We start from the raw sequence: 23,800 nt of genomic DNA, 5'->3' as shown, positions 1-23,800 counted from the left end.
CTGAATAACAGAAAGGACGACTTACTCTACTATAACGGTAGAAGGGGGGGACTGAGGCAGAACACGCTCGTGATCAAACAGGCAGCACACTGTACGTTAGAATTACACAAAGGATGATGAAATCATAGGCTATGTAACACCTCCCCACAAAGAAAAAGAAATTTACAAAGGAAATTTCTTATTACTCTAAAACAATCTGTCTAAAGTCTAGATAAGCAATCTGCAATGACATTTTCTTTCCCCTTGACATGTTGTATGTCTAATGAATACTCCTGAAGAAGTAGACTCCATCTTGTCAATCTCTGATTTTTATCTTTAAACTTACTAAGGAATTTCAGTGGGTTATGATCGGTATAAATGACTATGGGGTCAAAACCAGAACACAAATAAAATGAAAAATGCTGTAAACCCAAAATCAAGGCCAAAAGCTCTTTCTCAATAGTTGAGTAGTTCTTTTGAGGTGGAGTGAACTTCTTACTGTAATAAGATACAGGGTGTTCAATACCCTGATCATCCTCTTGCAGCAAAACAGCCCCAGCTCCTGTATCACTTGCATCAACAGCCATCTTAAAAGGCTTAGCAAAATTTGGAGTAGCGAGCACTGGCTGACTTAATAGGATAGCTTTAAGTTTGCTGAAAGAGGATTCACAATTATCGGTCCAGACAAATTTAACTCCCTTTTTCAGTAGGTCTGTAAGTGGTGACACAAGAATTGAAAAGTTAAGAACAAATCTCCTGTAATAACCTACCATTCCCAAAAATCTTTGTAGCTCTTTCCTACTTTTAGGTCTGAGAAGATCACTTATAACCTGAACCTTAGCTGCTGGTGGTGCAACATGTCCATCACCAATTACGTACCCGAGGTACTGAACTTTAGCTTGACCAAACTCACACTTTGATAAATTAGCTACAAGATTAGCCTGAACTAAACAGTCAAGAAATTTACTGACATGGCATAGGTGATCTTTCCAGTTGTCACTGAAGATTAATACATCATCAATATAAACAACACACCCTGCCAAACCCTCTGTTACAACATTCATGAGCTTCTGAAATGTGGCTGGTGCATTCTTCATACCATATGGCATTACCGAACATGCAAAAGTCTTTCCTAGTGTTACAAAACATGAGATCTCCCTAGCACGTTCAGTCATAGGTACTTGCCAGTATCCCTTTAACAAATCAAACTTACTTATGTACCTAGCCTTTCCGATCTTGTCTATGCAATCTTCCACACGAGGGAGAGGGTAAGTGTCTGTTTTAGTTATCTGATTAACACGTCTGTAGTCGATGCAAAGCCGCTGTGACCCACCTGGCTTAGGGACCAGAGTGACAGGAGAACTCCACTCGCTCTGACAGGGCTCAATCATCTTGTGGTCCAACAGGTAGCCAAGCTCCTTCTGGATGAGAGGAACTTTCACTGGGTTCACACGGTAAGGAGGCAATTTAATTGGCTTTGCATCTCCAACATCGACATCATGCATCAACACAGTGGTTCTTCCTGGAGTGGCACGGAACACTTGCGGGTACTCCTGCAGTAATGCCGAAAACTCCTGCCTTTCCTCGGGAGGTAGATGAGAAAGCTTAGTCTGGAGATCATTCATGATATCAGGATTCTTCCCCAAACTATCACTCAGGCTCATACTGCATGGGAGAGCTTCACTTGCAGACTCGGGTGGAACAGCTACAGTGCAGACTGGATTATTTTCGTCCCGCCTGTGATATAACTTTAGCATGTTTATGTGACATAGTTGCTTGTTCTTTCTACGATCTGGTGTGGCGATGACATAGTTGACATCACTGAGTTTCTTCTCCACGAAATAAGGACCACTAAACTTGGCTTGAAGAGGTTGCCCATGAACTGGTAGCAGAATCAAAACCTGATCTCCTGGCTGAAAGTGGCATAACCTGGACTTCTTATCATACCAAGTCTTCATCTTCTCCTGAGCAGCTCCTAAATTCTCTCTCGCCAGCTGTAAAGCAGTGGACAGCCGTTCTTTGAACTTCATCACATACTCCAGCAGGTTGACGTCATCTTCCTCCGACAGCCAGCATTCCTTGAGTAACTTAAGGGGTCCTCTTACTTCATGGCCAAACAGTAGTTCAAAAGGTGAGAAGCCCAGTGATTCATTTGGAGATTCTCTTGCGGCAAACACAACGAATGGAAGACCTTTATCCCAGTCTTTCTGATGTTCCAAACAGTATTTCTTGAGCATCGATTTGAGTGTTTGATGATATCTCTGCAACGCTCCTTGGGTCTGGGGATGGTAAGCTGAAGACGTGATCTGGGTGATCCCCAACTCTTTCAGAGACTGCTTGAAAACATTTGACATGAAATTACTTCCCCGGTCTGACTGTACCTCCTTGGGCAGACCAAACTTTGTGAAGAACCCTAGCATTTCCTTAACCACGTTCTTTGCTGAGATATTTCTAAGTGGAATGGCTTCAGGATAACGAGTAGCCATATCAATCATGGTCAACACATAAGAAAATCCTGAAGAAGTCTTAGGAAGAGGGCCCACAATATCCACCAACACACGGGTGAAAGGCGCCTCAAAAGGAGGAATGGGAACTAGAGGTGCAACCTTTTGGTCTGATTACACTTCCCCACAACTTGACAGGTGTGACAAGACTTACAATACCAGGAAACATCCCTGAAGATACCTGGCCAGTAGAAGTGTTTCAAAATGCGTGCCACAGTCTTCCTCACTCCAAGGTGTCCTGCCAAACTGGAATCATGAGCCACTCTAATGATATCCTGCCTACAAACACGAGGGATGACAACTTGATGTACAACCTCCCATTCACAGTCGGCTGATGCTGTTGGGGGTCTCCACTTCCTCATAAGTACTCCTGACTTTACATAATAACAAGTAGAAGCACCGGCTGACTCTTCTTCACTGAAAGCAGAGTTAGCTAGACCTTTCAACTCAGGGTCAGCAACCTGCAACTCAACCAACTCTTGACGAGACAAATTATCAACACTACGGGGTACTGCCTCATCTGGTGAGTGGTCCAAATTAGCAAGAAAAGTGTCAGCTAGGATAACATCATCATCATCATTATCCTCTAAATCACCAGTAACTTTAGACTTAGCCCTAGTGACAGCACATGCAGGGAACACATCAGGGACATCACAATCCTGGGACGCAGCCACTGGCTCACTAGACAACTGAGGAGCTGGACACACTTGACTTCCACCAATATCATTTCCAAGTAAGAAAGTTACACCTGACATTGGGAGTGTCTCAACCAACCCAACCATAACGGAACCATTAACAAAACCAGACTCTAAATTCACTCTGCACAGAGGGACAGAGAAGTAATTATTCCCTACACCTTGTAAGATTACAGTTTCATCAGAGGAATTAACATTAGAGCCTAGAACACTGGTCAGCATAAGGGATTGGCAAGCACCTGTATCACGATATATTTGAACTGATTTCCTGTCATTACTGTCCAGAGGACTGACAAAACCATCAGACAGGAAATTAGCACATGAACTCTTGAGAGTGTCACCCACGTTACTGCTCAAAAGAGGAGCTCCATCATGAGAATTTAAGTTACCCCTCAAAGCAGGTTCAGTTAACCCAGTTAAAGAATTCTGGGAACTCTCAGGAGTGGACACTAGACCAATTGACTGAATATTTAAAGACTCCTTTTTGTTCACATCACGCTGTCTCCTGAAACATTTCTCCGTAGTATGACCAAGCTTACTACAATAAGTACATTTACTTTTCTGAAATCTAGAGGTGGAGCTGTTATTTACTTCCTGAGAAACATCATCTTTATTCTCTTTCCTGTTACCTGTACTCTGAGTAGAGGCACCGTACTTACTCTCAGCTTTCCCTTTTTCTCTAGAATATCTCTTGTGAGTGAGAACATATTCATCAGCTAAAACTGCAGCATCAGACAAATTATCTATTCTTTTCTCATCAAGATATAGGCTTACATCTTTATAGATGCACCTCTTGAAGTCCTCCAGCAAAATCATCTGCTTAAATTTACCAAAATCAGAATCCACATTCTTAGAATTTAACCACTGCTCTAACAGATCTTCTTTGATTTTTGCATACTCAACATGGGATTGCTTATCTTGCTTATAAGTTGTCCTAAATTTTACTCTATAGGCTTCAGGAACAAGCTCATAGGCCTTAAGAATCAAGCTCTTAACTACATCATAATTATCAGATTGATCCTGAGGCAAAGATGCATAAGTTACTTGAGCTTTACCGGTGAGAACAGTTTGAAGGAGTACGGGCCAATACTTTTTGGGCCAATTAAAACCTGTAGCTACCCTCTCAAACAACTGAAAATACTTTGTTAAATCAGATTCATTAAAAGGACGGACAAGTTTAACATTTTTAGCCACATCAAAATCATCAGAGCTAGATGATCCAGTTCCACCTTGTTTCATGCGATACTCATGGTCTGCCTGAATCCTAGCAATTTCAACTTGTGCCTCAGCCTCCTTAGAACGGGTCTGAAATTCAGCCTCCTTAGCACTTGCTTGAAATTCAGCCTCCTGAATACGAGCCTGAGACTCAGCCTCCTTAGCACGTGCTTGAAATTCAGCCTCCTTAACCTGAGCCTCCTGCAGGGCTAGCTGTAACTTAGCTAATTCAATCTGCGTTTGCTCATTTGGAGGAGTTACATAAAACAAGCTTTCATTAATCATGTCAACAATTTGATCTTTAGAATGATGAGAGCGAACAGCAATTCCCAATTGTTGAGCAACAAGCTTAAGTTCATTCTTTGTTCTGTTCTCTACATCACACACTGTTTGCACATTTGACAAAAAATCTTTGGCTTCATCAAGTGTAGTAATAGTAGACATCATGAATAAGTAACAGTCACAAAATATCAAGCAATATCCTTATGATAATATCCTGAATATCCTGATATGAGGTCGCCAAATTTATGTTACGGAACAGAGAAAGATAATGTACACTTTAAGTGAGAATACTAAAAATCACTACTGTCCCGTAAAGTTCCAGGTCCAAAACAAAAGAGTTAGGGAAAATTACAAGTTAAAGTTTAATGCTCAAACTAACAACAAAACATTCAGGACTCATAAGGATAATGTAATGGCAAAAAACAGGTTAAATATATGGTTAACTGCAATAGCCTCTATTAACATGAAATTAGCAAGAGTAGATTTACCTAAGTCAGCCCTGATAAAATGAAAATACACTGGGTAATGCTCAGTTAATGCAAGATAAATTATTACAGATACAAAATATTATTAATGATGACTGACGTAAAGAACCTTTACATAAATTACAAAAAACCCTACTAGGCCCAAGAATTAACCTTATGCTACACAGTACAAGAAGAAATGCAACAACAGTTATACTCAAATTGCACACAGCTGCTAGATGTTTGGAGATTTCTTGAGCACTCACAATAATAATAACTGTACAGGGGAGGACAGAGATGTGAACGAAATGAGGAGTAGATCTAAGTGGCCATGATGCAGAGACTGAGCTCATTATATAGGGGCCAGCAGAGCTTGATACAACTTGTAAGAAGGACGCGCAAATGAAGCCATGGGGACAAAGAGTTGACAATCCCGCTCTGAATAACAGAAAGGACGACTTACTCTACTATAACGGTAGAAGGGGGGGACTGAGGCAGAACACGCTCGTGATCAAACAGGCAGCACACTGTACGTTAGAATTAAACAAAGGATGATGAAATCATAGGCTATGTAACAACGTGCATGGAAGTCATCCACGTCAAAACCTAGGAAATCGAATTCCACATCCGTTCCGAGAAGCAGACGAGACCAACCATTTTCTAGAGTCTTGACAGGGATTTCCTTCCATGCACTGGCCTAGTTGTAGATTGCAGACTTGATGTTGCAGCGGCGAAGGTTTTCCAAAGTCTGCTGGCCTCGCGTGTCCCATCCCTCCCTGCGCTCGTCCTCGTCCTCGAGGACAACCATCACCTCGTCCAGGAACTTCCTTTGGTACAGACTCTTCGTTGCCACGATCACTTCTTGGTCCATTGGTTGGATGAGAGCAGTCGTATTAGGTGGCAGAAACATGCACCTAATGCGGCCATTCTCAGCCACCAAGTCCTTGTCACACGGATGGGCAGGTGCATTGTCGAGGAGAAGGAGGGCCTTTACCTGGTCTCATGGGATTCCCAGTGTCTCCGTCTGGTAATGTATGACCTCCTTGATGAAATGGCGGTGAAACCAGTCTTTAACCCTTTAACCGCGGGTATTGTTTTGGTCTGACTGTCCTCTCCCGCGGGGGTTTCAGCCAAATGTAAACAAACCTTTACACCTTAATAACTCTGCACAGAATAAAGCTAGAGAAAAAAATAAGGTACCATTAGAAAGTACTAACCTTCAGCTTTCCATTGATGTAGGTTTCATGACTTTGTTGACTTTCACGGGACGGGCAGTGCCGTTAGAAGTGAGGGGTGTAAAATCACTATTTTTCGCTCACACATCATTACCTTCGCTCATACACCATTACCAAATGCCAACCTCATTCTGATAATAATACTATAAACATATATGAACACTGCACATACGATAAACACCCACTCTGTGTTCACTGAGGCAGGTAAAAGGCACTGTAATTACCTGCACTTCACTGCCACATCAGCGGTGTTGTAATCACTATTTTTCGCTCACACACCATTACCAAATGCCAACCTCATTCTGATAATAATACTATAAACATATATGAACACTGCACATACGATAAACACCCACTCTGTGTTCACTGAGGCAGGTAAAAGACACTGTAATTGCCTGCACTTCACTGCCACATCAGCGGTGTTGTAATCACTATTTTTCGCTCACACACCATTACCAAATGCCAATCACATTCTGATAATAATACTATAAACATATATGAACACTGCACATACGATAAACACCCACTCTGTGTTCACTGAGACAGGTAAAAGGCACTGTAATTGCCTGCACTTCACTGCCACATCAACATGTGTTGTCACTCACACAGCTGGACAGATACTGATGCGCGCTTGGTCAGGGGTGGGGTGGGGGGCCCAGGGGGTGGGAGGTGGGGCCCTAGGGGGGGGAAGAGGGAGGTGGGGGTCGGCTGGAGTGAAAGAACTTAATAGCTACTCTCCCTTGAAACAATTGGCGCACGGAAAAAACGCGGGGTATTCAAAATATTCACAAACATTCGAGAATGACACCCGCGGTTTGGTCCAGTTTTTGCAACGTCATTCTGGAATGACACCCGCGGTTAAAGGGTTAAAGATATGGGCTGTAAACTATGCCTTCAAAGAATGGTACCAGACGACAGGAAGGACATCCATCACCCCACGAAGACACCGAGGCTGCTTTGCGCGGCCAACAATAACGGGCTTAAGCCGGTGCATGCCGTTAGCATTGGCACAACACAAAGCAGATATCCATTCCTTGGAGAGCTTGCGGCCAGGTACACGCTACTCTGTCTCCTTGGCTGGAGTATTCATTGGCAAAGAGAGATAGAATAAACCAGTTTCATCAGCGTTGTAGACTTGACCGAGAGTGAGGCCCTCCCTGTCGATCAAGCCCTTCACCTTGTGCTGAAACTCGTCAATTCCATCCTCATTAGCGTCCAAAGCTTCGTCATGAGCTTTATGGTTGGTAAGGCCATGCCTTAACTTAAACGCGAAGAGCTAACCCTCGGATGCCTTGAAGTCTAGGGCGTCGTGAAGCCTGGCGAACTTCTCAGCAACAGCCTTCAGCTCCATACCACGTACCATCACACCAGCAGCACGTTGCTGTCAATACCAAATCAACGTGGAGCGGTCGACTTCAGCAAACTTGAGAGTAAACATCACCTTCCTCTCCACGTTGTGTTTGCTTCTCGACGAGAAGTCAGCCGTGTACTGCATGAGTTTGTCTTGGGATCTCTTAATATGAAACAAAGTAGATCGGGCCAGGTTGAACTCGTGGAGGATGCGGGAAGAAGACCACCCCGCGTCTACTTTCTCCAATATCTCCCACTTCTTCTCCAGAGTCAACACCACTCTCTTCCTCTTCTCAGGCAGCCGGGCCATCATCACACACACGAAGGAGAGGCACGAGAGCAGCAGGAGTGGCTGCAACAGGTAAGGCACCACCACAAAAGCGAGCACGTGGGCAGCCATGACTACGAGCGTGCACTTGTGACGAGAGACAGGCGGAAAGTGGGGAGGATGCAGGGGCTCTCTAGCAGACGTCAGAGGAATGACGTGCCACAACAAAGCTGTCCCGCGCCCCGCGCGCCAAGTTCAAATTACGGGCGGGAATTTTTTTTTTTTTTTTTTTTTTTTTTTTTTTTTTTTCCAGACCATTTTGGGAATATTGGATCCTGGGACGATTATGTCCGGTTAGTGGGGATGTTCGGATATTGGGCGTTTGGATATTAGAGGGATTACTTACAAGAAGTGGTGCCAGGGCACAGCAAACCCATCTCCAATAGTCATTTTAGTGCTGACGTATAAGCACATCAGGATATCTAGTCAAAGATGTCACATATCAGATTTGGAGAAAATAAGATGTAATCCATCCATCCATCCATCATCCAGTCCTGCATTGCCCCATGAGGATCGTAGGAGCCCGGGGCTAGGCAGTTGATCCCAATTTTTAAGATGAGAGTGACCAGCCTCACTCATCCCTGAGTGGCATTATGTGAGTAGTCAACCTCAACCATCCCTTGGATGTAAACCTTCACCAGCTCAATCCGATTGGAACGCAATAATTACGCACTGAACCACCAGGCTCCAAAATTTGGTTATATGGTTACCACCCAGCATAGTAAATGGTTTCTTGGTGTACAGGAAACCATTTGGCTTGTCACTCAGTGTATAGTCACCCACAGGCAGAAGGAAGAGGAAAGAATGAAGGAAAGAAAGACAGAAGAGTGAGTGTAAAGTCACCCGTAGGCAGAAGGACAAGGAAAGAATGAAGGAAAGAAAGACAGAAGAGGATGGAAGGAAAGAAGGATGAAGGAGAGGAAAGAGCAGACACCCGAGAGCAGCACTACATCGAGTGAGAGGATGGTGAGCGCCCCCACCTACCACATAATAAGATGAAAATTGGCTTGTTACTCAGTGTAGTCACCCACAGGCAGAAGAAAGAGGAAAGAATGAAGGAAGGAAAGACAGAAGAGGGAGTGTAAAGTCACCCGTAGGCAGAAGGACAAGTAAAGAATGAAGGAAAGAAAGACAGAAGAGGATGGAAGGAAAGAAGGATGCAGGAGAGGAAAGGCCAGACACCCTAGATCAGCACTACATCGAGTGAGTGGATGGTGAGCACCCCCACCTACCACATAATAAGATGAAAATTGATGATTTTATGCCCATGTGAAATTTTAGGCCCGACCCACCTGACACTGACCCCCTTACCCCTAACTGGAGGGGGGATCCCCTGATATAATGAGGCATGTTATAGGATGCAGATTTGATAGATGCACATTTGGGTTTTGGTTTCATGTCAATATGATGAATTTGAGGGGATATTTTATTTTATTTTATTTATTATTTTTTTTTTTACCTACGTCTTGGGTCTTGGCCCAGTTAGGACCAAAATTTAATCAAGTGATCAGAAGGTCATAGCCCATCATGCCTGTGGTTTTAGTGAAAATTGCACCTGTAGTTTTTGCATAAGATTGTTAACAGACAGACGAATAAATAAACAACCAAACCGAGTGAAAACAATACCTGTCCCCGGGCCCCACAGGGGCAGGGATGGGTAATAATAATAATAATCATCATCATCATCATCACCATCATCATCATCATCCAGACCTCCTTTACCCTAGGACAGGGTGAGGAGTAGCAGTGTCCAGACAGCCCAAATTTGCCCAATCCAATGGGCCATTCTTCCATTTGCTCATTAAAACCCCTGGAATCCGGGCTCTTATCAGATACGTCAAAAACATTCACCACATTCTGTAGCTTCACGTAAACACATCCGATAGAGTCATTCTGGATGCTGCCAAGTTAAAAAGGAGTGCCAAATCCCTGATCATGCACTTCTCCTCACAACATTCATCCAGCCGGCTGGATCTCTTGTCAGTTCCCTAGCCTCACTGACTTCAAACCTCTCATCCTCACACACTTATATACCATGCCTCTCCACCTTCTCCTTGGCCTGCCTCGCCTCCTCCCTTCTTCAAATTCGCTCAGATAATAATAATACTGTACAAGTACTAAGAGTGATGATGATGATCATAGTGCTGATGATGGTAAAATTATTAGTCCATGTGTCATGTTTTCCAGATTTTGCTTTTTGGTGTTCCCTCTAACATGCCGAAAGATGATCAGGGGACCAGCGCAGACACCCCGGATACTCCTGTCATCATGGCCATCCAACTCATCCGAAAGACATTCCCTGACCTCCTTGTGGCTTGTGATGTAAGTTATGTAATTTGTAGTTAATTGGCCTCTAGCAGTGAAGGAGGAGGAGTAGTAGTAGTAGTAGTAGTCACACCTGGGCTTTCCCACAGAGCTCTCAAGGAATGTATGTTGTGCTGTTGGTGCAGTTGATTGTGTGCAATGTAGTCTTCCATAATGTGCTTAATAGTATGGGGTGTCGTGTTGCATCCTGGACAGGCGTCGGGGACAGAGTCATCCATCCTCTTCTGATAACTCAGGAGGGCTGGATGATGCCCACATCTCAGCCTGGCCAGGTGGACCCTGTCCTCACGTGGGAGGTAGGATTCAGAATGGTGGATATCAGGAGGCCATGCATACAGTTGTGTTTTGTGTTCAAGTGACTGAATGGAGCGGGGAGTGATTTGAGTATGGTTATGCTTCTGGAAGCTGGTTTAAAGCAGGTGAGGGGGAAGAGATGACAGTATTTGTGTATGATATCATGTGCTGGGTGTTGTTTTGATATTCTGTGGTGTGTATGTGGATGTGCTGCCATGTAGTGTAGTGGATGGTGTGGGTTTGTGGAGGGTACGGCAAGAATTTGTGTGCCTCTCATGCTTAGATGATACTTGACTTTGAGGACCTTGGTCTCTTGGTGCAGGTGGTCTGTGGGTGTAGTAGCTGTGCAGCCTGTGATTATTTTTAGGGCCTTGTTCTGTGTGGTCTGTGGAGTGTTGTAGTGTATTTTAGTGAGGTTAGAAGCACAAGCAGGGCTTGCATAATTCATCACTGAATGTATATATTGTTTGTATACTGTGGTGGTGATTTCTTTGTTGTGACCAAATGTTGTATTGGCAAGTGACCTTAAGGCATTGAGTCTTGGTGTTAATTTATCTTTAATGTTTGTGATGTATTGTTTAAATGACATTGATGTATATTATGTTACACCAAGGATTGTGTGTGTGTGTGTGTGTGTGTGTGTGTGTGTGTGTGTGTGTGTGTGTGTGTGGTAGAGTGTTGTTTATGATGAGGTGTGGAATGTAACTGTGTTCTGCTGTCCAGTTTGTGAGAAGGGTCACTGTAGATTTGGCTGGGGCTATTTTGATTCTGTCTGTGGTGAAGCATTTGTGTAGTGTGTTGAGGTAAGGTTGGAGGATGTGTGAGTCAGTGTTTGCATTTCGGTGTGTACATGTAAGCGTTGTGTCGTCCGCATAGGAAGCTATGTGTATCTGTGGTGTGTGGGGTGTGGGTATGTCATGCATGTTTAGGTTAAAGAGAGTAGGGGACAAAACAGATCTTTGGAGGATTGTTTGTGAAGTTTCTGTTGTTCGATGACTGACCGGCAAATGTTACATGTGCACATCTGCCTGCTAAATAGTTTACCAGTCATCTTTTGTGTTATTGTGCATGTTTGTGTAGAGTATTTTGTTTGTGAGGTTGTGGGGGGATGGCACCAAAAGTTTTGCTAATGTCTAGTGTGACTAGGAGTGTTCTGTATGGTGGCATAGCTGAATTGATGCCATCAAAAACTCTCTGTTTAAGGTCAGTCAGAAGAGTGTTTGTGGAGTGTAACTGCCTAAAACCATTTTGTGATGGAGCTAGGGGGATGTGTGGTGTAACTAGTTGTAATACCATTTGTTCATTGACTTTAGAGGGGATGCAGAGGAGTGTGATTGGACTGTGTGAGCAAGGTAACATGGGGTTTTTGCTGGTTTGGGGATAGTGATGATAGTGCCATGGTTCCAGATGTTCGGTATTATGTTGTGTGAGTAGCTATAGTTTAATATGTTAGTGAGTGCTTGTCTGCCTTGTGGTCCAAGGTGTTTAAGGTGTATGTTGCTTATGTTGTCTGGTCCGAAGGCAGATGAGTGTTTAAGGTTGCTAATGATGTGCTTCATCTGGTTGTAAGTGAAAGGTGTGAAGTCTGGGTCTGTGGGGAACTGTCTCTTGCCTCGGATGACACATCGGTCGTCAGGATAGGGGTTTAGATGGCAGACATGTGAAAAGTGATTGATGAGAGTGTTTGTATGTTGTTTGTTTGAGGGTATGGTGTCAGTTGTTGTGATGGCAGCATGTGATTGTATAGTGTTGCTGCTGGAGAGAGATGAAATTTAGTGTTTTGTAGAGTTTGCTGGTGTTTGGTTTGTGATCAAGTGTTTGGAGATAAGTATTCCAGTTTAGTGTTTAGTGTTCTGATATTTTATTGTTTGAGTGTTGAGTTCCTGTCTTTGTTGTGCCATGTCTTGTGTATGGGGTGTTGGGAGTGTTGTAGTATGTCGCATTGATTGATGTGGCCATGAATTTATGGTGTTAAGTTGGGGTTGTGTCTCTTTATGTTGCCTCTAGGGAAGTGTCTTTTGTCTGAATTATGGATAATTGTCTTAAAAGTGTGCACAGTGGTGTTTATGTTTGTGATGGATGTGCAGTTTAATGTTTCAGTGTTGTTCTGTTTCAGTTGTGAAAAGCCTCCCAGTTGGCTCTCTTATAGTTAGTGTATGTGTGTCTGTCTGTCAGCTGGGGTGATTCTGGTTTTGGTAGTGATGATGATTGGGAGGTGGTCAGAGCCAAGGGTTTTGACCACTCTCCAGGATCTTGTGGGGATGAGGTTTGGGGAGCAAAAGGTGATGTCTGGGGTTGAAGGGAGGAAACGGGCTTGGTGTGGGATATGGGTATGTTGATGGAGATTATTGAGTAAGAAAAGATTATCTGTTTGGGGTTGTAGTACCAGCCCTCTGTCTGTGTCAGGGTTGTTGATATGCCAGGTCAGTGCCTTGGTGTTGAAATCACCACCCAGGATGATCTATATATCTGTCTACAGCCAGACGCCATAATCCCGAAAGGGGTGGCCATTTGACTCTGAGTTATTTGTTTTATGGGGAGGGGCACTAACCCTCCACCAACCCACTTGGTGACACGTAGGGAGCACTTATGGTTTGGTTATATGGGTATCACCCAGCGCTGTAAATGGTTTCTTGGCTTACAGGAAACCATTTGGCTTGTCACTCAATGTAAAGCCACCTGTCACGGAAAGAAAAGCAATAAGAAGTGACAGGAAAGATGGAAGAAATAGGAAGAGAGGAAGGCAGGCACAGAAAAAGAATGATAAAGGCTAAGGAAGAAGTAGGTAGCACTACATCAAGTGAGTGGATGATGGTTGCCACCACCTACCACTTTGTTGGGTATATTAGTGATGTGGTGTATTTGAGGAGAGTAATTGTGTGGTACTATGGGGGACGATTGGGGGGGAATGTATGTATTTGCAGTTGTTATGTGTGATTTGTTACCAGTGTGTATTTTAATTGATTGTATTTCTTTTGTGTCATGTGGGGGGAGAAGTGATTTTGTGTGTGCACTAGTATCTGAAAAGTTGATGGATTTGTGTACCAGGGTGATGAGTCCACTGCCAGCGCCATTGGCCCGTTCTTGTCTGACGGTGGTGAAATTATGAAATATAGGTGTTTTTATTTTGTTCTACTTAGTTTTGCTTCTTGTAAGATGGCAAAATGTATGTTTCGTTGTTTGATGAATTGTGTGAGTTCTTGTTTTTTGTTTATGCCATCTATGTTTATTTGAAGAATGTTTATGTTCTGTGTACGATGTGTGTTGGGTGCTGTAGCACGGGGTGGAGAGGTGAGGGTGTGGGTGGAGGGGAAGGGGTAGGAGAAGGTTGTTATGAGGTAAGGGTTAGGGTGAATTAGATCGGGGTGGAGTGGGAGTGAGGGGTTGGGGGATTGGATGGTGTGGGAAGGATTGGTGGGTTAGGCTGAGGTGTGGAGGAAGTAGGAGAGGGGTTGGTGGGGGGGCTTAGTGGGAGGGGGGAAGGAGCATAAGGAGCAGGTCTGGGTGTTTGTGTAATATTCTCTGGATGCAAGTGTTGTGCAGGTGTAATGGGTCCAGTTCTTGCAGGAATTGCACTGAACTAAACCCTTTGCCTGTCGGCTCCAAGTGATAGGTTTTGAGCATGCCGGACGTATGTATTTGTTGATGGGTCCTAGATTGCTCTCAATGTCACCGGCTAGAAGAAGTCTTCAAGAAATGACCGCTGGGGAGTCATTTCTCAGTGTTGAAACAGCAGTGTAGTTGTATGTGTTGTGTTGAGAGATGTGGTACTTGCCCAAGCGACCAAAGCCACTCCCGTGTTCTTTGGCCCCGTGAGAGGCTGGGGCATAGTTTACGGTGGTTTGGCCCCCATGCAGTCCTCCTCCTCTGCTTCGACAGCCTCTGGGGAGTGGACCCACGATGAAGATGCCAATGCATTAGGTCCAGTGAAGGAGTTAACACTTGCCGCAAGATATGGACCCCCTATTTTTGCCATCCATTTCATTTTCCTTAGTTTTCTTTGTAAAGGATGTGTCAGCTTTGGTCACCTTAATGGTATAGTAGGTCTTCATGCTGCCCAATCTCTGACAGCCTCCTCTATCCTGAGGTCACACTGTATGACCTCATCCCAGGTCTTTTTTAGTCTGCCTCTTGCAACCCCAGTCTGAGTGTTTACAACTGTCACCCTCCGCACCCTAGTTGTCGTCCTCTATCCTCTCCACATATCCAAGCTATCTCAGTCAGCCTCTTTGCATCACAACACTAATACAGTCAGGTCCCATCCTTACTCACAACTCTTCATTTGCAATCCTAGCTCCTCATGGCCTGTCATTCAAGGACACACTACACATCACCTGATTGTCATATCTGAATGTTTGATTGTATAATGCTGTCCCCAAACAGTTTCATTTGGCGCAAGAAAATCAGCTGCAGAAGGTGTGTTAAGCTGTATTTAGTGCAACCCTGAGGCAGATGATAGACTCTAAATGTAATTTTGGCAGACTACAGACAGCTTTAGTTGGCTCAGGAAATTTTGTCACAGCAGAAGGGTTAATGAAGACAATATTGTTGAGATGAGGAGTGCTAGTGGAAAATTCCTGATGTTTTGTGCCTTTTCAGTAACTAGTCAGAGTTGCCAGGTAGCCTCCTGTTGTGTACAGAGGTATTTAGTAAAGTTATGCATTAATTTTTATCTTTTTTTTTATTACCTCTGTAATGTTTTATTTATGTGATTGTTTGTGAAATTATGTAATTTGATTTAATTTCTGAGCGATGTTTCAGTGAATGGAGAGAGACTGGAATTGGTGAGAGGGTTCAAATACCTGGGTACAGTGATAGAAAAGAGAGGAAACTGAGCAAAAGAAGTAGAGTGACACAAGGACGAAAAGTAACTGGTGCAATGAAGGCCTTGATAAGAAACTGAGGCTTGAGTGTTGCAGTTTCATGGGGCTTACATGAAGGAGAGTTAGCGCCAACTTTAATATAAGGATGTGAGACTATGGTGTGGCATGAAAATGAAAAGTCAAGAGTAAGAACAGTGGAGATGGGACTGCTGAGGAATGTGTGTGGAGTACAGAGGGTGGATACGATTCGAAATACAGTACTGTGATTCGTGAAAGACGTGGAGTGAGGAAGTCAGTGGTCACCAGAATCAAAGAGAATGTACTGAGATGGTTTGGTCATGTGGAGAGAATGAATATCAATAGAGTGGTGAAAAAGGCGTATCTGAGTGAATTTGAAGGAGGGAGGAGGCAAGGTAGGTCAAGGAGAAGGTGGAGAGATACGGTGGATGAGTGTGTGAGGAAGAGAGGTTCAGTTGATGAGGCTAGGGAACTGACAAGAAATCGAGCTGGCTGGATGAATATTGTGAGGAGCAGTGCACGATCAGGGATTTGGCACTCCTTTTTAACGTGGTACCATCCGGATTAACTCAGTTGGATACGTTTATGTGAAGCTACAGAACGTGGTGAATGTTTTTGGTGTATCCATTAGAGCCAGGATTCCAGGGTCTTGAATGATGAGTGAATGGAAGTATGGCCCAATGAATTGGACAAATTTGGGCTGTCTGGACATTGCTACTCCTCACCCTGCCCTAGGGTGGGAAAGGAGGTCTGGGTGATGATGGTGATGATTTTGTATGATAAAGCATTTAGAGAAGTATGTAATGTAAGAAAGATATGGAATATATTGGCTGTCTCCTTCATAGAAAACTGTTGTTGCTAGGAGCATGTCCCAGAACATTTGAGTTTCAAGCAAGGTTATAAAAGGATGGGGGAGAGAATCGAAGAGTTTCAGTCAGTTTAGTTTTACCTGTGGCCTTGGGAAGTCAGTGTATCTCTGGCGTTGTGAAGCAGATAGTGTAATTACTTGGAATATAAAGACAAGGAAGCCTGTGTTATTATGACTCCTGAGTTGATCTTGTGTACATTGTAAAGCTGACCCTATGAAGAACGATTCACTGGACGATGTCTTTCAATTAGTGAACGACTGGCAGTGTGGAACAAGGACATAAAAATCTGTAACTCATGAAGTTCAAAAAATCCTTCCAAATGTGAATAATATGACTTGAGATATCTGGAAGAAAATAATGTACTGTTATGTCATTGGAAGCTTTTTCTTCACACTGACAGAGTCAAAAATTGCTCTCTCTGTCTTGAGTACTGATTTGTAACAATATATTAACTCTAGAATACAGTATGGTGGTATGTTCTTTTCACTTTTACCTGGTCAGATACTGTATTGCCATCTCAATCTTCATTGCAGTTTTGTAACACTTTTCCCTTGAACAAGGACAAAAACTGCCATCTCCTTTTGAGTACTTAGTTGTAACAATAGTTGAACACTAGAATATGTTATTAGTCACAAAGAAGTACCATGGGAAGTTTGTAGAATCATAGGATTGTCTCTTTCTGCCACCGAGCTACATGAAATAAGCTTTAAATGTATAAAAATCTAGGCCAAGTTTGAGTGAAAACTGTAATGTAAGTTTGATTGTAATGTATGAGTAGTGTGTGGCTACAAGTGTAAGAATGAGCCTCCTAATATTCACGTAGGCAGCACATATCAGGATATATGGTAGTTACCAACCAACAACCAGGTGTTAAAAGCCTGTTTGATCACTTCTGTAGCTGATGGATGGTATGAAGTGGTCTAATTACAGTGAACTCCCATTTTATGATGAACTGGTATGTGATGAATTGCCTATGTGATGACAAAATAGTTAGGACCTTTTACAATATATGGTCTCATTTTCACTTTTACAGTTATTATGATCCCATATGAACCTCACTGACCAGTGTACAGTCACTGTTTTTGCATATATGATTGCCGATGTGTAAATTTAATAATTCCCTTGTTCCAGGTTGGCCTTTGAACTCAGTCATTATTGGGTGTGTTCGTGTCAGTGATGGAACAATAATATGGTACTGGAGTGCTAGCATCAAGTGGAGTGTAGTAAAATGAAATAACTACCAATGTAATTGAGTTGGTAACTGATTTTAAAACCTATTATTAGTGGTAAACAGCAGATAAAGTACAGTGAAGTGAAATAACTGCAAGTTTAGGGTAGTTGGAAACTTGTTTTTAGAATTTGTTGGGTGGGTGGCCCTTAATCAAAAATGTATCCCCATTGAACCCATGTTGTAAGTGACTCAACATGATAAATCATTATGCGATGGAGTTTTTATTTATTTATTTATTTATTTATTTTCAAACTGATCATCATAAAATGAGAGCTTACTATATAGATGTTTATGCCTGGGAAGTGGAGTCAGGATTCCAGGGGCTTGAATGATGAGTGAATGAGTGTGTGGCTCATTTAATTGGGCAGGCTTATCTGTTAGGTTTTTTCTTGCTTTCTGAAACATAGCTTACCCCATCCTTAAATGGGAAAAAGAGGTCTTGGTAAGGATGATTATGATGATGATGATTTGTATAGGTGATGCTGATATACATGAATTTTATCCATACATTACAGGTCTGCTTATGTGCATATACAAGTCATGGACACTGTGGTATATTGAAGAAAGATGGAACCATAGACAACACCTTGAGTATTAAAAGGCTTGCACAGCAAGCCACGTCTTATGCCAAAGCAGGTTAGTTGATTCTTAGTTAAATGACTAGCTGTGTACAAATTAAATAGCCATTTAGAAAACTGTTCAGTAGACCCTCCCTATAATGGACTAACTTCGGGCAAGTCTGATCCAATAAAGCCAAAAATCCTTTATAATTGATGTTTCCCCCCAGAGGTGGGATGTCAGGCACTTGTTTGATTTTTTTTTTTTTTTTTTTTTTTAATGCAAGGAAGAATGAAACAAATGCCAGAAGCCTGCAAGATTGTTCCCTCCAAGAAAAAACAAAGACAAGATAACAGAGAGCCAAATTCAAGATCCATATATTTCAAGATGCCTGGACACAATGAGTTTTAAAGACTGGGGGTTATATGCAGTAGGAAATACAGACAGAGAAAGACAGCTCGTTTCACCTCATCATTCCACCATGCTGTCCCTTGCACACCCCTGCATCTCCTTCTCACTCCACAAACCACCTCACATGCTGCACCTATCTCTTCTGTGAGTATCTTACATAAGTCTTCCACCCCTTCCATCTGCTCTAACTCATACCTTCCCAATCTTTCTTCCACTATGCTCTTATACTCTGCCATTCTCTCATTGTCTTGCAATTTCTCCACTCTTCTCACAGGAGCTGTTTCCTCCTGTCTTCCCCTTCGTCTCTTCAACCATTTTCTTTGCAGCCTTACCTTGGCCATCACTAAGTGATGGTCCGAGATTCCATTCCCCCACCCTCTCCTCACTCTTGCATCCACCACTTGTCTTCTCATTTGCTCATCCACACACACATAGTCTATCATTGCCTTTTGTTCAACAAGTTCACCATCCATCCTCCTGATAACCCTCCATGTATACCTGTGGATCATCTTATGCCGAAAGTAGGTGTTAGCTGTTGCTAACCCCTTACCGGCACAGATGTCCACCAAAGCACTACCATTCCCATCTACTTCAGCTGGCACACCCCACTGAGCGACCACTCCATCCACTCGTACATTCTTGTCTTTGCTATTCATGTCGTCAATCAAATCACTCTCTCACTCCTCTCAAACTTGTCCATACATGCTTCTATGCTCACCCAAAACTCATATACAGTATATATGAGGCGTCTAGAACCAAAGGGGCATCGGCGCCAAAATGTACTTTTGAGTTATGACGCTTTAAAGTTGTGTTTATGGCAACGTCATAACCAGAAGGCAATAAACAGACCTTTTACACATCTAAATGATCATCAGCGCCTATGCTCTACATGTACAGCCAAAAAAACAAAACAGTAATAACCGTAACCACAAAATAGGCAGTAAACCAAACCCCCAATTTATAAATGGGCATAATAACATATTGTAGGGATTTAAAAACATGGCAGAAGAAACATCAACGAATGTATTAATGTACAAAAATTTATTAATTGAAGATTCCAGTTCACTTAATATTAATAAACGAATGATTATTACTGTAATTTCACGTTTTTGACAACTAAATCTGAAATCAATGCAGTTATTATTTTTCCTCTACCATAATAGATTGAAATAATAACACTAAAAAAAAAAAAGTAGTGTATTTCTTAAGTAAATTGAGAAGGGGTAGTGGGGGGTTAAATGGTGGGGTCGTCATCTAGGAGAACGACATCCAACTCTGCCTCCTCGGTGCCACGCCCCCTCCCGCTGTCTCCCCTCACCACTCTCTTTTCCTCTTCCTTTCTATCTTTTTCCACTTCTCCACACACTTCTGACACTTACGAGAGGTTATAGGCATCACCTCCTCACTGTAACTATGTGATGAACTCATCTTGTCACCCCCCCTTCAACCCCAATAACAAGAGCTCATCTTGTCACCAATAATCTACGATAAATGGGGTAAAAATCCAATACGTAATAATTAGACACCTCAGTTAATACGGGAGGGAAGTCTCACCAGCACACCGGGCGGGCCACACGCTTGCTGATTGGCTGCTCTGGGGGAGTGGCAGAGAGTGAGAATGCTAATTGGTTTGGGCTGTGTGGCTTAGATGCCTGCCTGCTCTGATTTGTTCGCCCGGCAGCATGGACAAAACCACGTGACTTTGAGCCCCTCTACCACTGTCCAGAAGGCCGAATCTTGTATGGCAACCAGTGCTGTCACTGAGAAGAGGGTTAAGCCTGTTGTCTCCCCTACCTAACTCAAAACCAGTATATTGGTGGGGATGCCCCTTTGGCTCTAGACGCCTCATATATATATATATATATATATATATATATGAGGCCACGCGTGCGAGTTTGTACCAAGCGACATTTTTTTAAAAAGCCAGAAATCACGTTTAAAGTTTGCGAATATTGAAACGATCATAACTCCATTGTTTTTAAAGCTAGAGACTTCATTCAAAGACCATAATGAAGGGTAAAGTATGCTGAATATGCCCATGTTGTTAGTCACTGAAACTAATATACACAAATATACGAAATTATTTTTTTTTCGAAATGCCGAAAATCGGTGATTTTTAGTATACAACTTCAACGAAGTATAACTCCATTATTAATAATGCTAGAGACTCCATTAAAAAACCATAGTATAGAGGAAAGGATGCAGATTAAGAATATATAAACAGATTTTGGATAAACCAATTAGAGCAAGAGAAAACTCCTGTTTTCCAAGTGTGACAGAATTTTCACTCAAAGTTCATGATCACAAAACCATTCACTACAATTTTGCTAATGGACATAAAGACATCAAATATGCACTAGGGGGTGGTGATAATGCACTAGGCTACCACGTGCATTATCACCACCCCCAGTGTCCTCAGGTAGTGCAGCACATCCACCATTATCACCAGTGTCATCACTATCATCACAACAACCCCATCACTTTCACCACGACGAATTATGGCACCTGGAGCCATATCACCATCTCCAGCATCCCCACATAACAGCACACTAGCTGCACCATTATCACTATCATCACCATGACTATCACTGCTCTCCAAAGCAGCCACACTGACACCATGTGCTTTATCCATAAGACCAGGGCGAGCTCTGTGGGTGTAAAAAACAGCCACTTTAAAAGACTTGGAGCCTTCAGCAGGGCTGCTCTCTTGCACCCCTGAAGGTCCAGCGGTAGGGTCATCAACATACTCACTATCAGAAGACATTAAGAGCACAATGAACACACACACACACACACACACACACACACAAAAGGAAAAGTGTAGCTTTTGTACGCGGAGAATGACATGCGAGGCAAAACTGGGCCTTCGTAGTACTGCCAACAGCATGCGCTGGAAACGCTGAAAATAGCACGTAGCCATATCATTAGCATAAGAGTTTCTGGGTTAATGAGAAACAATATTGACCTTGAATACATGTCAGAGCATTTGCAAAATTTACTTAATAATCTGGTACATAAATCAAAATTATATTCATAACAATTGTTAGATGCTAACAATAGCTAACAGTGTATAGCAAGTGGATTGGCAGTGACTCATCCTGTCGGCGTTGCTTGGCACAAACTCGCCTGGGCTGACGGTCTGTCACCCACCCTCACCTCACAAATCGATTTCACTGTTGTATTTTGGAGGACTTTCATCCTTATGTCTAATTCAATATTGTAGCAAGTGACATGCCTGGGATATAAAAGAAGGGACAAAATAGTGATATAACATGAAACTGCATGATCGGCTTGGGTGGCCCTTGGTACAAACTCGCATGCGCGGCCTTATATATATACACTCAATCCTCGTAAATCGCTTGTTCATAAATCACGGATTTGTAAATCACGGCTAGGTGGCCATCAGACTGCCGGCAACCTTAAATCACTGTTAAGTCACGAAAATTGCGGATCTAGGCGCCTAAGTGGGCCTTTTCCAAGGAGAACCGTAAACTGCGGCATTCAGACCCAACAACCAATCACCGCGTGTCCCTGGTAGCATATGTGCATAATAAAGCCGCAATGTTGTTGTTGTTCTTGTCCCGCCAATCCGCACGCTACAGACCGTCGCCGTGGAGTACGAGGATTACCTGCCTTTTTTGTACAACTTCCACCCACCTCCTACCCGCCATGGCCCCTCCCGACCCCCCAATGAAGCACTCTAAGCAGTATGGCGTCAAGAAGCTGCCGCATTTGTCTTACAGTCAATGTTTGGAGCTCATTTGTTGTGTTGAGAGGGGAGAGAAGTTTTCAAAGCTGGTGAAAGAGTTTGGGAAGAACAAGTGCTGAGAAGTTCTAAGTTCTTCCCAACACCACCCCACTCCATTCACTTAAGCAATTTCATCATAGGATGAAGGTGAGATACCTTAATACATGCACTGAATATTCCTAAATTTGTATGAGTGTGTTTGATGGTGCCTAGATAGGTGTAGGTAGGGTGCTGTGGGGGCGAGTTGGCTAAAGTCTGGACCCAAATTAATTTTTCACATAAGAATTATTATTCATAAATCACGGCAGTGGTCCAGACCCAAATTGCCGCATTTTACGAGGATTGACTATGTATATATATATACATATATATATATATATATATATATATATATATATACAGTACTCATCAAAAGTATTCAGCGTTGTCCGCCGGGTGCGCAATACTTATGGCCCAAAAAGAATCACCCATTTTTGGGGATAAGAATTGAGCCACAAGTTTGAGCTCCCAGCATGACGTCACGGTAGCCTGAGGCCTTCCGACGCGCTGGTTGGTTCCCACCTCAGTCGCCCACGGGCTGCCTGAGAGAGAGAGGAACTCCGCCGAGTGTCCCTCTCAAATTGCGCCATTTTTTACCGAGTGTCCCGCAGTGTTTTGGCCTTCAAAACTTTGTTATGGCACTTACCTGTGAACTATCGAGTGAAATCATATCCCAGATCATTGCTCTAAAGGAGGCAGGCCACCAGACAAAGGAAATTAGTGAATTGGTTGGTGTGGCACGATCGACATTGTGTCGTTGGTGTGCGCGGTTTCGAGTGGAAAACAGTGGTGAAGTTCCCACAAAGAAACCGAGGTCTGGTAGGCCTAGGAAAACTTCCCCAAGGTCTGTTAATGTTTTAAAACGTGCAGTGGAGTTTAATCCTCGTGTGAGTGCAAGGAAAATTAAGGAGAGCAACCCAGAAGTGTTTGGTGAGGTGTCTGTGAGAACAGTGTCTCGTAGGGTGCATGAGCTTGGTTACACAAGTTATAGGCCTGTGAAAAAGCCTCTTCTCACCAAGAGCCAGAGAATTCGTAGGCTTGCCTTTGCTAATAAATATCTAAACTGGGGTGAGGAGCAATGGTTGTCAGTGTTGTGGTCTGATGAGGCAACGTTTAGTGTTACCTGTAACAGAGGAGCACGTGTGTATCGACGCAAAGGTAGTGACCCACTTGACCCACGGTATGTAGAAAGCACAGTTAAACATCCTGATTCACTCATGGTATGGGGTTGTTTCTCAGGGAAGGGTTTGGGGAAGCTTGTTGTACTTCCCAAGAACCTCAGAGTGAATCAGGATGTTTACCTGGAGCTTCTGTGTGATCATTTACCAGACTCCTTCAAGCTAACAGGTGCACGAGTGTTTCAGCAGGACAGTGCACCTGCTCACAAGGCCAAATCAGTCACCAATTGGCTTCGTGACTGTGAGATACCATT

The 23,800-nt window shown here is 43.1% G+C and overlaps 1 protein-coding gene across 1 annotated transcript in view; it reads left to right on the top strand.

Annotated features, from left to right (window-relative positions):
- The window catches only part of Pbgs (Porphobilinogen synthase), a 106,649-nt gene that overhangs the window by 14,133 nt on the left and 68,716 nt on the right, over window positions 1-23,800 (top strand). The window contains exons 3-4 of the mRNA XM_080276700.1: window positions 10,240-10,374; window positions 18,128-18,248. Coding sequence (XP_080132826.1) covers window positions 10,240-10,374; window positions 18,128-18,248 — 256 coding nt within the window. The remainder of the gene's footprint in view (window positions 1-10,239; window positions 10,375-18,127; window positions 18,249-23,800) is intronic.

Source organism: Coenobita brevimanus, chromosome 66 (assembly GCF_032717465.1).
Source record: "Coenobita brevimanus isolate Jiangsu-jjx chromosome 66, ASM3271746v2, whole genome shotgun sequence".
Taxonomy (NCBI): domain Eukaryota; kingdom Metazoa; phylum Arthropoda; class Malacostraca; order Decapoda; family Coenobitidae; genus Coenobita; species Coenobita brevimanus.
Note: the sequence above shows the minus strand (reverse complement) of the source record. Positions and strands in the feature narration are given on the sequence as shown.